The sequence below is a fragment of the Oncorhynchus keta genome, unplaced genomic scaffold (genome assembly GCF_023373465.1).
Source record: "Oncorhynchus keta strain PuntledgeMale-10-30-2019 unplaced genomic scaffold, Oket_V2 Un_contig_998_pilon_pilon, whole genome shotgun sequence".
NCBI lineage: Eukaryota > Metazoa > Chordata > Actinopteri > Salmoniformes > Salmonidae > Oncorhynchus > Oncorhynchus keta.
Genome location: NW_026290746.1, coordinates 142,715 through 161,754, shown reverse-complemented (window position 1 = coordinate 161,754; position 19,040 = coordinate 142,715). Strand labels below are relative to the sequence as shown.

The 19,040-nt window shown below is 39.4% G+C and overlaps 1 protein-coding gene across 10 annotated transcripts in view; it reads left to right on the top strand.

Annotated features, from left to right (window-relative positions):
- The first annotated feature begins 2,683 nt into the window (after positions 1-2,683).
- Positions 2,684-19,040, top strand: part of LOC118370541 (zinc finger protein 883-like) — a 159,065-nt gene continuing 142,708 nt past the window's right edge. For 2 of the 10 annotated variants that reach the window (XM_052513277.1, XM_052513275.1), the window contains exons 1-3: positions 2,867-2,965; positions 3,534-3,766; positions 15,227-15,443. In XM_052513277.1, the coding sequence (XP_052369237.1) occupies positions 2,946-2,965; positions 3,534-3,766; positions 15,227-15,443 (470 nt within the window). In that variant the 5' untranslated portion in view covers positions 2,867-2,945. Of the gene's footprint in view, positions 2,774-2,866; positions 2,966-3,533; positions 3,767-15,226; positions 15,476-19,040 lie in introns of those variants that run through there. The other 8 variants (XM_052513252.1, XM_052513278.1, XM_052513270.1 and 5 more) reach the window with 8 other exon arrangements.

Below are 19,040 nucleotides of genomic sequence, written 5' to 3'. Positions count from 1 at the left end.
CCAAGCCGACTAGGTGAAAAATCTGTCATTGTGCCCTTGAGCAAGTCAATTAACTCTTATTTCTCCTGTAAGTTGCTCTGGATAAAAACATCTGCTAAATGACAAGAATGCAATGAAAAATAATGTTTGTACATTAATTCATGCTGGGCAGCCACTTTCTTCTGATGTGTATAATAAAATAAAATAAAATGTTTTTAGTGAAATACAACATGACTGCTTTGTTTATCCTGGCCAGAGGGACAGGACCATAGTAGGCTAGAGCAACTAAGTTAGTGTTAACGTTAGTTAGCATGGAAGTATCCAGGTTGCTTATGTTAGCCTAGAGAAAATAGTTTGCGACATTAACAGAAACTAATAATTCATATATCAACCTTATCAAATTACAAACGTTTTCAAAAATGTTTTTGCTTACAATTATCCTAGTGTCCTTGTTACCGTCTTGAGGAACAAATGTCGGGTGAATTACTTGCTTTTTCTGCTTCTCCCAGTTTTGAGGCACGACTGTTATAAATTGTAATTCCGTTGTGAAATTGTAAACTAATTATTTGAAATTACAGGTTTTTACATTTACATTTTTATTTTTTTTACATTTTACAATTACATTTTTCAGTCATTCTGTCTATATCAGAACATCGAACAATATATTCGTTTTTTTTACATTTTAAATCAATATATTTTATATTATGCATATTACATTGTGTATATCATTTCGGAGCAAGGCACCTATTAAATATGTTTATATCTGGAGTTTCGTTGGATATTGAGGTTCATCTTCTTGAGCAGAAGATTCCTGGAGTGGTTGAAGCACTAAACCCTGTAGTAGATGGATAGAAGGAAGAAAGCCAATCAGTTTCACTGTTTGAAGAATGGTATCTGCCTACTACCGAGGTAAAGTTGGTTTTGTATTCACACATTCTGACATTCAACAGATATTCGCCAAAAGCCATTTGAAATTGTAAAAATCAATAACTAATTAATTGATTGTCATAGAAATATAAAAATAGATATGGTTTATTCTATAAATGCTTAGCATACTTTACAACCTTTGTTTTGACTAAAAAAATCCTGTTTTGATTTGATGAAAATATATAAAATCTTAAATGCGATTTAAAGCTGTATAAATCAAATAACTAATTCACCCTTTATCACAGAATGATCGAAAGAGATATGATTCATTCTATAAATATCTATCGTCTTTGTTCAATCTTTGTGTTGAATACAAATTCCAGTTTAGATTTGATCGAAATATATAAAATATATAAGATGCCATTCTTGTAATGTTTTTATACGTTTTTTGCTAATGTTTTACACTTTTTTACTATACGATTTATATTGTCTGAATACTAAACTATGATGCACGCCTCAGTTAAGTGTGCTTCTATCAGGGTTCTGGTCAAATGCATTTAAAGTCAATTTAGCAAAAATCCAATTAAATTTGAAAATGTTCCTAATTGCAAAAACATGTAACAGAATTCGGATATTCCAGAACTGTAATTCACATGTAAATCAACATAACCCTGTTTTATGTTTTTAATACTGCAGATAGAACGCTCTGTGTGCCAGAGATGGTTTCATTTAGCTTGTCTGGGGATGATAATGAAGGACTTCAACAAAGCCAAAATAGAACATTATTGTAAGGGGCCTTTTTTTCTGTTAAATTAGAGACTTATAAATAAATGACTGTTAACTACTTTAAAAGGTGGAACTGTTGCACTAAAAATACAAACATTGATTTAACATAAACTTTAAGATGGTAAACATTGATTTAACATAAACTTTAAGATGGTAAACAGATTTTACATACAGTTTAAGATTGTAAACATTGATTTGGCATAAACTTTAAGATGGTAAACATTGATTTGACATACAATTTAAGATTGTAAACATTGATTTGACATATAGTTTAAAATTATAAACATTGATTTCACATACAGTTTAAGATGGTAAACATTGTACAACTTTATGTAAACATTATCTAACTTCATATAAAACAAATTGCACTTTAAATCATCATTTATTTTAAGTTATTTTAAATAAATGCATATTCTCACATTTTTCTGAGACAAATTTTAAAATATTTTATTTCACCTTTATTTAACCAGGTAAGCTAGTTGAGAACAAGTTCTCATTTGCAACTGCGACCTGGCTGATCAATCACTGAATGAGTTGATTTCTTCATCTTGAAATGCAATATTTGAGATGTTATGTATTTTTATCAAATCAAAACTGGAATTTCTACTCAAAACAAAGGTTTTAAAAGTATACTAGACATTTATAGAATACATCATACATAGTTTGATATTTCTGTGACAAATGGTGAATTAGTTATTGATTTATACAGTTTTATATGACATTTGATAGATTTAATGCGAGACTTTTATAGAATAAACCATATCTATTTTTGTTTCTGTGACAATCAATGAATCAGTGTGAGCTATTGTGAATAAGCCACTGCAGTTATGAAATTGATAAACGAATGGCCATGTTTCAAGTGTGTGCCGACGGAATATTTTTGGTATTTATTAGGATCCCCATTAGCCGCTGCAAAAGTATCAGAATTGTTCACTTCTCTCATTGACTTGTCAAACCCGGCTTGGTCCACTTCACCAGCGTTCTCTGAAGTCTCGCGATGTTATGTCTCTGGGTTGAGAAACTGTTAGTGGGGAACAGGAAAGTCCGCGCAGGCGCACATCATTCTTCAGAATAAAGGATACGCCAGAATTGTGTAGTCAAGATGACAACTTCTGTGTCCGTTTCAAGTGTATTACTACTGGTATGTAATAGCACGTTATAATATCTAAATAACATGTCATAACATGCTAGGTAACAAATACGTCAAGGTATTATCACGTTTGATAAAGGTTTTATGTGTTATTTTTTTGTGTCAAACCGCGTGGGTGAACGTGATAACTTGTCACATATCGACTTTAGGTTAGTCTGAGTGAATGTATATCTTTTCGTCAAGGTAATTTCATTAAGGATAAATTGTTTTAGATTTCGGGGTTCGTTTAACATGTCGTTTTTGTGTAAAATTCACGAGCTGGTAAAATGGCGGTTTCCACTCGGTCTGCATCAACGTACTTCAGTGCAGGCAGTGAGGGTGCAGCAGAGAGAATTTTACGTTTTCACTACTGTTTTGGAGCTAAATGTAATGATTATCAGTGAGTCACTTATGTAAATTCAGGAAATCTTCTATAGATTAAGTGCATTTACAGTTGTGTAGCCTAATTTAAAGTCTATACTTTGTCTAATGTGAATTAATTAATGTTTTGTCAATGCTTAGCTACCAGATCTATTGAAATACGATCAGTACTTGACTTGGACAGGAGCTCATCAGAGCTGAGTACCGTCACCTCAAATTTCTACTGTTTGAGCTCATGTTCCTCTTATAGAATATTAGCTCAACAGTATTGTGGAGTTCCTGAAACTAAGCATAAAGAAAGTGCCAGAAACTAAGCATAAAGAAAGTGCCAGAACTGTGAAGACAATAACTTTTTGTGTCTGTTTCTCTTTATTACAACTGGCCGACTCAGATTAAGTCTGAGGCCGGTAACATCAACAGTGAGGACAAACCCAACCTGCCTCTCTCCTTCCACAAGGAGCCTACAGTCACTGGGTCCTGATTGTGACAGTGGAGCCCAGTTTGCACTGCAGGATCCAGAGATGGCATCAGTGAAGCTGGAAGACTGCAGTCAAATACTGGAGCTGAATGTCAACATTAAAGATGAAGAAGAGGAGGAGAAGATTGGGACATCTGTTAATCAAGGTAAGAGCAGGTTCTATCTACCTACAGTGGGGAGAACAACTATTTGATACACTGCTGATTTTGCAGGTTTTCCCAATTACAAAGCATGTAGAGGTCAAATTTTTATCATAGGTACACTTCAACTGTGAGAGATGGAATATAAAACAAAAATCCAGAAAATCACATTGTATGATTTTTCACTAATTAATTAGCATTTTACTGCATGACATAAGTATTTGATACATCAGAAAAGCAGAACTTGTTTCCTGTAGTTCTTGACCAAGTTTGCACACACTGCAGCAGGGATTTTGGCCCACTCCTCCATACAGACCTTCTCCAGATCCTTCAGGTTTCAGGGCTGTGGCCGGGCAATACAGACGTTCAGCTCCCTCCAAAGATTTTCTATTGGGTTCAGGTCTGGAGACTGGCTAGGCCACTCCAGGACCTTGAGATGCTTCTTACGGGGCTACTCCTTAGTTGCCCTGGCTGTGTGTTTCGGGTCGTTGTCATGCTTGAAGACCCAGCCACGACCCATCTTCAATGCTCTTACGGAGGGAAGGAGGTTGTTGGCCAAGATCTCGCGATACATGGACCCATCCATCCTCCCCTGAATACGGTGCCGTCGTCCTGTCCCCTTTGCAGAAAAGCATCCCCAAAGAATTATGTTTCCACCTCCATGCATCACAGTTGGGATGGTGTTCTTGGGGTTGTACTCATCCTTCCTCTTCCTCCAAACAGAAAAACATCCCCGAAGAATGATGTCTTCCTTCAAACACGGCGAGTGGAGTTTAGACCAAAAGCTCTATTTTTGTCTCATCAGACCACATGACCGTCTCCCATTCCTCCTGTGGATCATCCAGATGGTCATTGGCAAACTTCAGATGGGCCTGGAGATGCGCTGGCTTGAGCAGGGGGACCTTGCGTGCGCTGCAGGATTTTAATCCATGAAGGCGTAGTGTGTTACTAATGGTTTTATTTGAGACTGTGGTCCCAGCTCTCTTCAGGTCATTGACCAGGTCCTGCCATGTAGTTCTGGGCTGATCCTTCCTCATGATCATTGATTGATTTTCTGGATTTTTGTTTTAGATTCCGTCTCTCGCAGTTGAAGTGTACCTATGATAAAAATTACAGACCTCTACATGCTTTGTAAGTTGGATAACCTGCAAAATCGGCAGTGTATCAAATACTTGTTCTCCCCACTGTAAGTGTGTGTTGTTCATTCTAACTTCCCACTGCATGAAATGTTGCAGTCGAACTGTGTCAATGAGAAGGTAGATGGTATTTCATGCTACTGACTAGAGGTCGACCGATTATGATTTTTCAACACCGATACCGATTTATTGGAGGACCAAAAAAAAAGCTGATACCAATTAATGGGCCGATTTAAAAAATACATTAAAAAATGTGATTTATTTGTAATAATGACAATTAGAACAATAGTGATTGAACACTTATTTTAACTTAATATAATACATCAATAAAAATCTATTTAGCCTCAAATAAATAATGAAACATGTTCAATTTGGTTTAAATAATGCAAAAACTAAGTGTTGGAGAAGTAAAAGTGCAATATGCGCCATGTAAAAAAGTTAACGTTTGAGTTCCTCGCACAGAACATGAGAACATATGAAAGTTGGTGGTTCCTTTTAACATGAGACTTCAATATTCCAAGGTAAGAGGTTTTAGGTTGTAGTTAATACAGTATTTATAGGACTTTTTCTCTCTATACCATTTGTATTTCATACACCTTTGACTGTTGGATGTTCTTATAGGCACAATAGTATTGCCAGTGTGTGTAACAGTATAGCTTCTGTCCCTCTCCTCGCTCCTACCTGGGCTCGAACCAGGAACACAACGACAACAGCCACACTCGAAGCAGTGTTACCCATCGCTCCACAAAAGCTGCGGCCCTTGCAGAGAAAGGGCAATAACTACTCTAAATCTCAGAGCGAGTGACGTTTGAAACGCTATTAGCGCACACCCAGCTAACTAGCTAGCCATATCACATTGATTACACCAGTGATTAGGCTGATAGGCTTGAAGTCATGTGCTTGCGAAGAGCTGCTGGCAAAACGCACAAATTAATTATAACATAATAACACACAGAAATACGAGCCTTTGGTCATTAATATGGTCGAATCCGAACCTATCATCTCGAAAGCTAGACGTTTATTCTTTCAGTGAAATACGGAACTGTTCCGTATTTTATCTAATGGGTGGTATCCCTAAGTCTAAATATTCTTGTTACATTGCACAACCTTAAATGTTATGTCATAATTACATACAATTCTGGCAGATTAGTTCGCAATGAGCCAGGCGGCCCAAACTGTTGCATATACCCTGACTCTGCGTGCAATGAATGCAAGAGAAATGACACAATTTCACCTGGTTAATATTGCCTGCTAACCTGGATTTCTTTTAGCTAAATATGCAGGTTTAAAAATATATACTTCTGTGTATTGATTTAAAAAAAGGCATTGATGTTTATGGTTAGGTAGTTGTCCAACGATTGTGCATTTTTCTCAAATGCGCTTTTGTTAAATCATCCCATGTGTCGTTATAACTCGTGATTATGATTGATTGATTGTTTTTTTTATAAGATAAGTTTAATGCTAGCTAGCAACTTACCTTGGCTTCTACTGCATTCGCGTAACAGGCAGGCTCCCCGTGGAGTGCAATGTAATCAGAGTAATGAGAGGCAGGTGGTTAGAGCGTTGGACTAGTTAACTTTAAGGTTGCAAGATTGGCTCCCCCAAGCTGACCAGGTGAAAATCTGTCGTTCTGCCCCTGAACAAGGCAGTTAACCCACCATTCCTAGGCCGCCATTGAAAATAAGAATGTGTTCTTAACTGACTTGGTTAAATAAAGTTAAATAAAGGTATACAATATATTTTTTTAAATCGGCGCCCAAAAATATTGATTTCCGATTGTTATGAAAACTTGAAATCGGCCCTAATTAATCGGCCATTCCGATTAATCGGCCGACTTCTACTACTGACACTTGCATGGTTTGACACCAGTATTGCCAGCATTTGTTTTATTAACTGGGCTGTCTGGAGTGATCAGAGAGTAGACTAAGGAAGTGAAGTAGACAAACTGCCAGTGTTTGAAATTAGTCTGTGTAGTTACTAACCCTTGTGATAGTGAGTGGAGGATGATATAGCTCATAATTTTCTTGACTTATGAGATACTTTTAGAATAGTTTTATTCCCATTTTGTATTGCACAGTCTACTGATATGAATATGTACAGGTAGCCTAATGGTTAGAGCATTGGGCCAGTTACCGAAAGGTTGCTGGATCGAATCCTGAGCTGACAAGGTAAAAAAAAAATGTAATTCTGCCCCAGAGCATAGCAGTTAACACACTGAACCCCGGGCCCCAGAGCATAGCAGTTAACACACTGAACCCCGGGCGTTAGAGATGTGGATGTCGATTCTGGCAGCTCCCCGCACCTCTCTGATTCAGAGGTTGGGTTAAATGTGGAAGACACACTTCAGTTGAATGCATTCAGTTGTACAACTTTTCTACATGTGTAATAACATTCAGACACATTTGTCCGTAGAACTCTATGAAACGATTATGTCGAGGCACCGATCTAGGGGAGGGAACCAAAACATTACTGCAGTGTTTATTTTATTTAACTAGGCAAGTCGGTGAAGAACAAATTATTTTTTTACGATGACTGCCTACCCCAGCCAAACCCTAACCCGAATATGCTGGGCCAATTGTGCGCAGCCGCAATCACGTCCGGTTGTGATATAGCCTGGAATCGAACCAGGGTCTGTAGTGACGCATCTAGCATTGATGCAGTGCCTTAGACTGTTGCACCACTCGGAAGCCCCTTGAAGTGTTGAAGATCCCCAAGAACACAGTGGCCTCCATCAATCATACTTTAATCATATATATTGAGGATATATATATACTTGAGGATTGACAAACATAACAACCAAACAAATAAATAAAAAGTACAATATGCAGTTGTAGATAATGTAGATTACGCTTCGACTATAGCCAATATTCACATACATTATTTTGAATATACAGATTTGCAGTTCCAATGCTTCTAAACTCTGGGGCTTTATTTTTCACTAAAGTAGTACATTTTTCAAGAGCCAGGCTTGACATTAATTATTTTAACCAATGACCAAGTGAGGGGGAACTGACATACTTCCAGTGGAGAGCAATTGAATGTCTAGCTTGTAATAGACAGAGGTCAAAAAAATTATTTTCTCTCCTATGTAAAGAATTATTCTCTGGGTAGAGATTTAGGAGGCATATTTTATGGATGAATGTTATTGGGGTAGAGGCCATCTCAGAGATATAGCGCAGTACTGAGCTCCAAACGTTTGTAAATCAAATTGATTTATAAAGCCCTTCTTACGTCAGCTGATATCTCAAAGTGATGTACAGAAACGCCGCCTAAAACCCCAAACAGCAAGCAATGCAGGTGTAGAAGCACAGTGGCTAGAAGAATCTCCCAAAAGGACAGAACCTAGGAAGAAACCTTGAGAGGAACCAGGCTATGAGGGGTGGCCAGTCCTCTTCTGGCTGTGTCAGGTGGAGATTATAACAGAACATGGCCAAGATATTCAAATGTTCATAGATGACCAGCAGGGTCAAATAATAATAATCACAGTGGTTGTCGAGGGTGCAACATGTCAGCACCTCAGGAGTAAATGTCAGTTGGCTTTTCATAGCCGATCATTGAGAGAATCTCTACCGTTCCTGCTGTCTCTAGAGAGTTGAGAACAGCAGGTCTGGGAATGGTAGCACGTCCGGTGAACAGGTCAGGGTTCCATAGCTGCAGGCAGAACAGTTGAAACTGGAGCAGCAGCACAGCCAGGGGACTGGGGACAGCAAGGAGTCATCAGGCCAAGTAGTCCTGAGGCATGGTCCTAGGGCTCAGGTCCTCTGAGAAAGAAAGAGAGCATATTTAAATTCACACAGGACACCGGACAAGACGGAGAAGTACTCCAGATATAACAGACTTACCCTAGCCCCCGACACATACACTACTGCAGCATAAATACTGGAGGCTGAGACAGGAGGGGTCGGGAGACACTGCGGCCCCACCCGACGATACCCCCCGACAGGGCCAAACAGGCAGGATATAACCCCATCCACTTTGCCAAAGCACAGCCCCCACACCACTAGAGGGATATCTTCAACCACCAACTTACCATTCTGAGACAAGGCCGAGTATAGCCCACAAAGGTCTCCGCCACGGCACAACCCAAAGGGGGGCGCCAACCAGACAGGAAGATCATGTCAGTGACGCACCCCTCCTAGGGACGGCATGGAAGAGCACCAGAAAGGCAGAGAATCCCAGTGGAGAGAGGGGAACCGGCCAGGCAGAGACAGCAAGGGCGGTTCATTGCTCCAGTGCCTTTCCGTTCACCTTCACACTCCTGAGCCAGACTACACTCAATCATAGGACCTACTGAAGAGATGAGTCTTCAATAAAGACTTAAAGGTTGAGACCGAGTCTGCGTCTCTCACATGGGTAGGGAGACCATTCCATGAAAAATTAGCTCTATAGGAGAAAACCCTGCCTCCAGCTGTTTGCTTAGAAATTCTAGGGACAGTAAGGAGACCTGCGTCTTGTGACCGTAGCGTACGTGTAGGTATGTACGACAGGACCAAATCAGAAAGATGGGTAGGAGCAAACCCATGTAATGCTTTGTAGGTTAGCAGTAAAACCTTGAAATCAGCCTTTGCCTTAACAGGAAGCCAGTGTATCTCAGCACATTCCCACAGGCAATGATACAAGGTGCCTAAATGTGTGTTACATTTAACAAAACAGGTCTAGGGTATTAGGGTCAAATTTGTGGAGCTTAACAAGGGTGATATATGCTCTCATTGCCCAATTGTATTGCAACAATCTCAGGCGGGTGTTTATATCTGAGCTCTAGAGCATATCATACCCCAATACACTGTACATATCCAGAAGTGGACCTATAAGTTTGTCCTTAAATATCTTCTAAATATCTATTGGGAGCCCATCTGGACCTCTTTACCTCCCTTCCTACTGAAAATAGCATCAGATTTCTACAGGATCCATTGATAATTGTCCTTTAATTAATTATGAATTGCATTAATAGCTCGGTCTGAATTTAACCTCTTAATGCGCCAGGCCAGCAATTTATCTGGTTTTTCACCATGATCATAGGACTGTCATGGATCAGGACTGTACAGCAAATCTCCTATGTGGACGTGGTGAAGAGAGTTATAGAGACAAGAGGCCACAGTTCTTTAGAAGATATGGTGGTGGATGCACCTCCAACTAGTTGCAAACACTTATTGTGAAGGTGGATGTTCTTAGTATTTATAACCACAGTTATTCATTGTACTGAACAAGAAGTCCAAGAAGTTGGACATCATTATATCTGCAGCTGAGAAGTTTTTGGGCCTCCAAGACTACAAGGACTACTGTCACCAGATAATGTTCTGCTCTTACAGGATCCTTCTCAGCCTGTGTAGAGACCTGGTTAGAACAGAATAGCAGGCTGATTTAGTTGAATAAAAATTGTGTTATTGACAGTTTGTATGATCCCGTTAACGGGATCGATATGACAACAGCTAGTGAAACTGCAGGGTGCCAAATTCAAAACAACAAACATCTCATAATTAAAATTCCTCAAGCATACAAGTATTTTACACCATTTTAAAGATAAAATTCTTGTTAATCCAGCCAGCGTGTCTGATTTTAAAAAGGCTTTACAGCGAAAGCACCACAAACGATTATGTTAGGTCACCACCAAGCCACAGAAAAACACAGCCATTTTTTTCCAGCCAAAGATAGGACTCACAAAAAGCACAAATAGATTAAATTAATCACTAACCTTTGATGATCTTCATCAGATGACACTCATGGGACTTCATGTTACACAATACATGTATGTTTTGTTTGAAAAAGTTCATATTTATATATTTTTTAAATCTACATTTACATTGGCGCGTTACTACGTTCAGTAGTTCCAAAAACATCCAGTGATTTTCCATAGCCACATCAATTTACGGAAATACTCATCATTAAATGTTGATGAAAATACAAGTGTTACACATGGAATTATAGATGTACTTCTCCTTAATGCAACCGCTGTGTCAGATTTTAAAAAAGCTTTACGGAAAAAGCAAACCATGCTATAATCTGAGAATGGCGCTCAGAAAACAAATAAATATATCAGCCATGTTGGAGTCAACAGAAATCAGAAATAACATTATAAATATTCACTTACCTTTGATGATCTTCATCAGAATGCACTCCCAGGAATCCTGGTTCCACAATAAATGTTTGATTTGTTCGATAATGTTCATAATTTATGTCCAAATAGCTACGTTTGTTAGGTCGTTTAGTACACAAATCCAAACGTGCATGCAGGTCCAGCCGAACGTCGGACAAAAGTTCAAAAAGTTACATTCCAGGTCTTAGAAACATTTCAAACTAAGTATAGAATCAATCTTTAGGATGTTTTTATCATAAATCTTCAATAACATTCCAACCAGAGAATTCCTATGTCTGTAGAAAAGCAATGGAACGCAGGTCGCTCTCATGTGAAATGCGCGTGACTCTCTGCCAGATCACTGACACATTCCCCTCTCTTTCGGCCTCACCTCACAGTAGAAGCCTGAAACAAGTTTCTAAAGACGGTTGACATCTAGTGGAAGCCTTAGGAAGTGCAACTTGACCCATATCCCACTGTGTTTTCGATTGGGGCTGAGTTGAAAATCAACCAACCTCAGATTTCCCACTTCCTGTTTGGATTTTTTCTCAGGTTTTGCCTGCTATATGAGTTATGTTATACTCACAGACATCATTCAAACAGATTTAGAAACTTCAGTGTTTCCTATCCAAATGTACATATATTAGCAACTGGATTTTTTTCTCAGGTTTTTGCCTGCCATATGAGTTATGTTATACTCACAGACCTCATTCAAACAGTTTTAGAAACTTCAGAGTGGTTTCTATCCAAATGTACATATATTAGCAACTGGGACTGAGGAGCTGGCTGTTTACTCTGGGCACATCTGGGCACCTTATTCATCCAAGCTACTCAATACTGCCCCCAGCCTAAGAAGTTAAACAGCATGATCATCATTACACAGGTCCACCTTGTGCTGGGGACAAGAGTAGCTGAATACGTACCTTGGCAGCAGCTAATGATGTCAACGTTGTGAACAGAGTTCCCCTTGGTGGTGATGGGGTTATGGTATGGGCAGGCATAAGCTACAGACAAGTGAAATTTATCGATGGCAATTTGAATGCACGGAGATACATGACACGATCCTGAGGCCCATTGTCCTGTCATTCATCCGCCGCCATCACCTCATGTTTCAGAATGACAACGCACAGCCCCATGTCGCAAGATTCTGTACACAATTGAAAGTGCTGAAAATGTCCCAATTCTGTGGCCTGCATACTCAGACATGTCTCCCTTTGAGCATGTTCGAGATGGTCTGGTACGACGTGTACGGCCGCTTGTTCCAGTTCCCTCTTATATCCAGGAATTTCGCACAGACATTGAAGAGTGGGTTAACATTCCAGATGCCACAATCAACAGCCTGAATAACTCTATGTAAAGGAGACGTGTCCCAGAGGAGGCAGTAGCAGCTACCCACTTCTCCAGTGCTTAATGTGTAAATTGGGAGGTCCTGGAACCAAAACTGAGCCCGAGAGCATTGATCTGGGGGTCTCTGAGGTACCAGAACACATTAAATAAAATACCTTTATAATATTGCATTCATTATCATGGCTTTTGCGAACTGGCATATTATAATTGTTTTATTTGATTTAACTAGGCAAGTCAGTTAAGAACCAATTCTTATTTACAGTGACGGCCTACCCGTACCAAACCCGGACAATGCTGGACCAATTGTGCGCCGCCCTATTGGACTGCCAATCACAGCCAGATGTGATACAGACAAGCTCTCTCTTGCTTTACTTTGTAAAACTGTGCAGTTTGCTCAATAGGCCTATTTGGAAGTTGATAACTTGGTAACACACAAACAGACTAGTATTTTATTTTCAGCAGGATCCATTTGCTTTGCAACCTGTGTTTTCCAGTGATTGGATTAGAAATATTGCTAAAGGCCTGTTTTGGCTGTATGCTGTTAACTAACAGATTTGCCACATGTTCCTGACTGTAGAAATGCCTTGTGAATTGGCTACACACAATCCACAACTAGGGCTATTTTATTTAAATTAGCTATTGATCCTCTGTAGCTAAATACTCCTGGTGTTGTATTGGGAATGATTTAGTTTCTTTCTGAACAGACTGCAGAGTCCCGCAGCACCTCAACACACTTCCCACAGCTATTATTCTATCAGGAAATAAATGAAGAAGTGCAATGCTGGAGAGATGAGTTGTCGGCTCATGTCTATAACAACACAGAGAGGGAGAGAGATCATAGAAAGTGAATCTCATTTTAGTTTTAGCTCATTTAGCTCTGATTGCTTTTATCAGGAGTTTTACATTGCAAACAGGATAAATTATTTTTCACGCCACGAGGTACCTGATCCTGCCAAATGGGTTACCGGAACGAAAGACTACAAAACTGAGAGGTGCCGGAAGATCTGGCTCAAATTAAGCGCCGCCCTTCTCGTATAATGGGGTAGGGATATCCCAAGAATCCCTGAGTGCATGGATGGTTGCACCGAATATTTTTTTTATTATAATTAAACCAAGATAGACCACAGCCAGGTGAGTCATAGTGGGCAGAGCCAAGCACGAGCTAGCAAGATCCTATTGGCGCGTCCGTGCGCACAATTTATGGTAGGGAATGCCTCCTCTGTGAAGAGCTCGTGTGCAATAACTCAATTCGCCTTTGCGTAAAAATAAATAAAAAACATTTGCAATGGGTAAAGTCTACAAAACTTAGTCCACTCTGTTCATAACAGATTTTAGTTTGGGGAACTGTATTAAGATCAGATGTTTCATTGATTAGAACATTTGCAGAATGTCGGACAATATCCATCTAGTTCCATCTTCTCCCACTGCCTGTCGGACTACCATATTTGGATTCTTCACATTATACATCTGGTGAAATATCTGTCTCATTGTTCTATCTGTGGCTGCACTGTGGTAGTGGGGGAACAGGAAGTTCAGGGCAGACACACAACATTCTTCAGAATAACGAAAACGCCAGAACTCTAATGTTTAGAACATAACATTTGTGTCATTTTCTATGTATTACTTTAGGTATGTAATAGCAGGTTTAAACTTCCTATTATCGGAAGAACATATCATACCATGCGAGGTAACATCCGTTAAGGTATTAACACGTTTGATTTGTTATTTTTGTGTCAAACCAAGTGAACGTGAAACTATTTTAAGTCACACAGGTAGAAACTTTGGGTTTGTCTGAATGGATGTACATAATTGCTTCATGGTAATTTAATAAAAAATATATTTATTTTACATTTCTGAGTTTGTTTAGCATGTTATTGGTTTTGTATAAAATTCACGAGTTGGTAAAATGGCGGTGCCCACTCAGTCTGTGTTAACGGACTTCAGTGCAGGTACAGAGACACAATTTCATAGTTGCTCTACTGTTTTGAAGCTGAATGTAATGATTATCAGTTTTCTACATGTGTACTAATATTCAGACACATTGTTGTTTCTATCTCATCTATAAATGTTACTATGGTGTGAACTGAAACACTATTTGATTTTTATGTAAAATAATACAGTGAAGAAAAGGTTATTCAGGAAAATAGTACATAGTGCTGCCTGAAACATACTGTGATCTTGTACTGAATGTATTTGTCATTTCTGCATTTATGTGAATTTGGGAAATTTACTATAGATCAAGTTCACTTACATTGTGTAGACTAATTTTAAAGCGTGTACTTTTTAATTAATGTTTTGCTATTAATGCTTACCTACCAGATATATTGAAATGAGACCAGTGCTTGACTTGGACAGGAGCTCACCAGAGCTGAGTACCATCACCTCAAATTTCTACTGTTTGAGCTCATGTTCCTCTTATAGAATATTAGCTCAACAGTATTGTGGAGCTCCTTTACCTAAATATAAACCATATTTTTAGAGAATAAAGAAAGTCTTGACAGTTCTGGCACTAACTTTTGTGTCCGTTTCTCTTTATTAATACTGGCCAACTCAGATTAAGTCTGAGGCCGGTAACATCAACAGTGAGGACAAACCCAGCCTGCCTCTCTCCTTCTACACTGAGTCCAAACCTACAGTCACTGGGTCCTGATTGTGACAGTAGAGCCCAGTTTTTACAGCAGGGTCCAGAGATGGCATCAGTGCTGCACCTAAATATATTTTTTGAGAATAAAGAAAGTGCCAGAACTGTCAAGACAATAACTTTTGAAAAAAACAGTACAGGCACCTATTTCAGTCCAAGTCAAGCACTGAATTAGATAATTGAACAAGAAGGAAAATATTTAATAGAGAGTAAAGAAAGTGCCGGAACTGTCAAGACAACTTTGTGTCTGTTTGTCATTGTTACTACAGGACGACTAGAATTATGTCTGAGGCCGGTAACATCAACAGTGAGGACAAACCCAGCCTGCCTCTCTCATTCCACACTGAGTCCAAACCTACAGTCACTGGGTCCTGATTGTGACAATGGAGCCCAGTTTTCTCTGCAGGATCCAGAGATGGCATCAGTGAAGCTGGAAGACTGCAGTCAAACACTGGAGCTGAATGTCAACATTAAAGATGAAGAAGAGGAGGAGAAGATTAGGAAATCTGTTTCTCATGGTAAGAGCAGGTTCTATCTATCCAAGTTTGTTGTTCGTTCCAACTTCCCACTGTGCATGAAAGGTTGCAGTAGAACTATTTCAATGAAAAGGTAGCTGTTATTTCATGCTAATGACACTTGCATGGGTTGACACCAGTATTGTCAGCATTTGTTTTATTCACTGTGCTATCTAGAGTGTTCAGGGAGTAGAATAAAGAAATTAAGTTGACAAACTGCCTGTGTTTTAAAGTTCTATGAAATGAGTCTGTGTAGTTACTAACCCTTGTGATAGTGAGTGGAGGATGATATGAAATGAGTCTGTGTAGTTACTAACCCTTGTGATAGTGAGTAGAGGATGATATGAAATTAGTCTGTGTAGTTACTAACCCTTGTGATAGTGAGTAAAGGATGACAAGCCCCTTTTAGTGAGCTTTCATCTCTTACCCACTTTTAGAATAGTTTTATTCCCCTGTATTGTACAGCCTACTGATATGAATACATATGTCACCCGGTACAGACAGAAGAGGACCGGCCACCCCTTTGGGCCTGGTTCCTCTCTAACTTTGTTCCAAGGTTCCTGCTTTCTAGGAGTTTTTCCTGGCCGCTGCTTCTACATCTGCATTGCTTGTTCTTTGGGGATTTTAGGCTGGGTTTCTGTGAAGTACTTTGTGACAACTGCTGATGTAAAAAGGGCTTCATAATATTGATTTGATTGACATGTATATCACACCAACTGACTGGTTCTTCTGATGTTGTTCACAGGAGACCATGTTGAGACATTCTCTACATCCAGAGAGCAACAGCAGGAAGATCACAGAGCTAAGAGGTCTCACCACTGCCCACATTGTGAGGAGATTTTCCCAATTCTATCAAAGCTAAAAATACACTTAAAAATACACACAGGAGAAAATCTTTATTCCTGCGCTGACTGTGGAAAATGCTTCACAACGTCAACTGAGCTAAAAGTTCATCAGAGAACACACACGGGAGAAAAGCCTTACTCCTGCTCTGATTGTGGGGTGAGTTTCTCTCGACTGGGCCACTTAAAAAGACATGAACATATACATACAGGAGAGAAGCGTTACTCCTGCTCTGACTGTGGGAAGAGTTTTTCTCGACTGGACCTCTTAAAAAAGCATGATCTTATACATACAGGAGAGAAGCCTTACTCCTGCCCTGACTGTGGAAGGAGTTTTTCTCGACTGAGCCATTTAAAAAAACATGAACTTATACATACAGTAGTGAAGCCTTACTCCTGCTCTGACTGTGTAAAATGCTTCACAACATCAGCTCAGCTAAAAGTTCATCAGAGAACACACACAGGTGAGAAGCTGTACTCCTGCTCTGACTGTGGAAAGATTTTCTCTCAACTGGGCCACTTAAAAAGACACAAACATATACATACAGGAGTGAATACTTATGCCTGCTCTAACTGTGTGAAATGCTTCATTACATCAACTGATCTAAAAGTTCATCAGAGAACACACACAGGTGAGAAGCCTTACTCCTGCTCTGACTGTGGAAAGAGTTTCTCTCTACTGGGCAACTTAAAAAGACATGAACGTATACATACAGGAGTGAAGCCTTACTCCTGCTCTGATTGTGGAAAGAGTTTCTCTCAAATGGGCCAGTTGAAAAGACACCAAGCTAACCATAAAGGAGAGAAGACTTACCATTTGTAATGTGGCAAGAGTAACTCAAGTGAAAGTCACCAAGTAAAATACTACTTGTGTAAAAAGTTGAAATTATTTGGTTGTATCAAAAGTAGAAGTATGAATCATTTCAAATTCCTTAAATTAACCTCTGGGTGTCCCTAAACCGGAACGGTTGTTGCTAACGTGCGCTAATGTGACTAGAATGACGTTGAATCCAACAGCCAACTTTCCGGGACATAGACATGTCTTATATGGGCAGAAAGCTTAAATTCTTGTTAATCTAACTGCGGTCACCAATTTAACAGTAGCTGTTACAGTGAAAAAAATACCATGCTATTGTTTGAGGAGAGTGCACGACAATAAAATAACTTATCACGGCAACTGGTTTGATATATTCACCTCTGAAGGTAAATAATGTACTTACATTCAGTAATCTTGCTCTGATATGTCATCCTGAGGGTCCCACAGATAAAATGTAGCATAGAATACATTTTCATGTTCAACTGTAGGAACTGGGTTCTACATTTTGAACCCCTGCTGTCTCTGGCTCCACACCCACCCCACCCAGCCATCAAGATGTGTGAAGGTTAGTGTATAAGCTAATGATCCATCATGTATGACATTTCTGGGAGTGTGTAAACTTCATTTATTTAATACCATAGCATTTGTATATGTTCTCTATAGTTATGTACTTAAATGACCAATTCGGCACATTTGGGCAAATTCCTGGCAGACTTGATACAGTCCAGTAATGTAATTCTTCACTGCATCAGTCAAACTGTGCACACACACACTGCTGCCATCTGGTGGCCAACATCTAAATTACATCTAGACTCCTTTCTGAAAGTATGGCCTTTCTCTTGCTCTTCAAAGATGATAGAAAATAAAAACACAGTTTTTTTTGCTTGTATTATCTTTTACCAGATCTAATGTGTTATTCTCCTACATTAATTTCACATTTCCACAAACTTCAAATTGTTTCCTTTTAAACGGTCTCAAGAATATGCATGTATTTGCTTCAGGTGCTGAGCTACAGGCAGTTAGATTTGCGTATGTCATTTTAGGTGAAAATGTCACCAAAAAATGGGTACGATCCTTGAGCTTTTTAAGTGAACCAGACGACACAATTGTGTTGTTTTTTTATATTGCAGATAGCCAGGGGCACACTCCAGCACCATTTACAAACGGAGCATTTGTGTTTAGTGAGTGCGCCAGATCAGAGGCCGTGGGGAGGACCAGGGATGTTATCTTGATAAGTGCATGAATTGGACTATTTTCTGTCATGCTAATCATAAAAAAATGTAATGAGTACTTTTGGGTGTCAGGGAAAATGTTTGGAGTAAAAAGTACATTTTCTTTAGGAATTTTTGGGAAGTAAAAGTTGTCAAATATAAATAGTAAAGCGCAGATACCCCCAAAAAACGACTTAGGTAAAAACTAAGTGCTTTACACCACTGCATGCATCCATACCGTGTGTCAGCATTGCAGGCTGGTGGTGTGAAGGCGTTGGGGTGTGTTTTCAGGGCACACATTGGGCCTCTTGATAAAAGATGAGCAACATTTGAATGCAACAAGATATCTAAACATCATTGCCAATCAGGTGCCTCCCTTCATGGCAGCAGTGTATCCATCTGCAAGTTGTTTCTTCAGCAGGATTATGCCACAAGGCTTGTCCAGGAATGGTTCCAAAAACAGCTCCCTGAATTCACTGTAATTGTGCATCTGTGGGAGGAGATGAAACGAGCTATTCAGAGTAGAGATCCACTCCCAGCCAACTTGACATAATTGTGTGAAGCATTGGAGTCAACATGGGTCAGCGTCCCTGTGGAACACTCAACACCTTTGACAGTCTATGCCGTGACGAATTGGGGATGTTCTGAGGACAAAAGGGGGTGCAACTCAATATTAGGAAGGTGTTTCTGATGTTTTG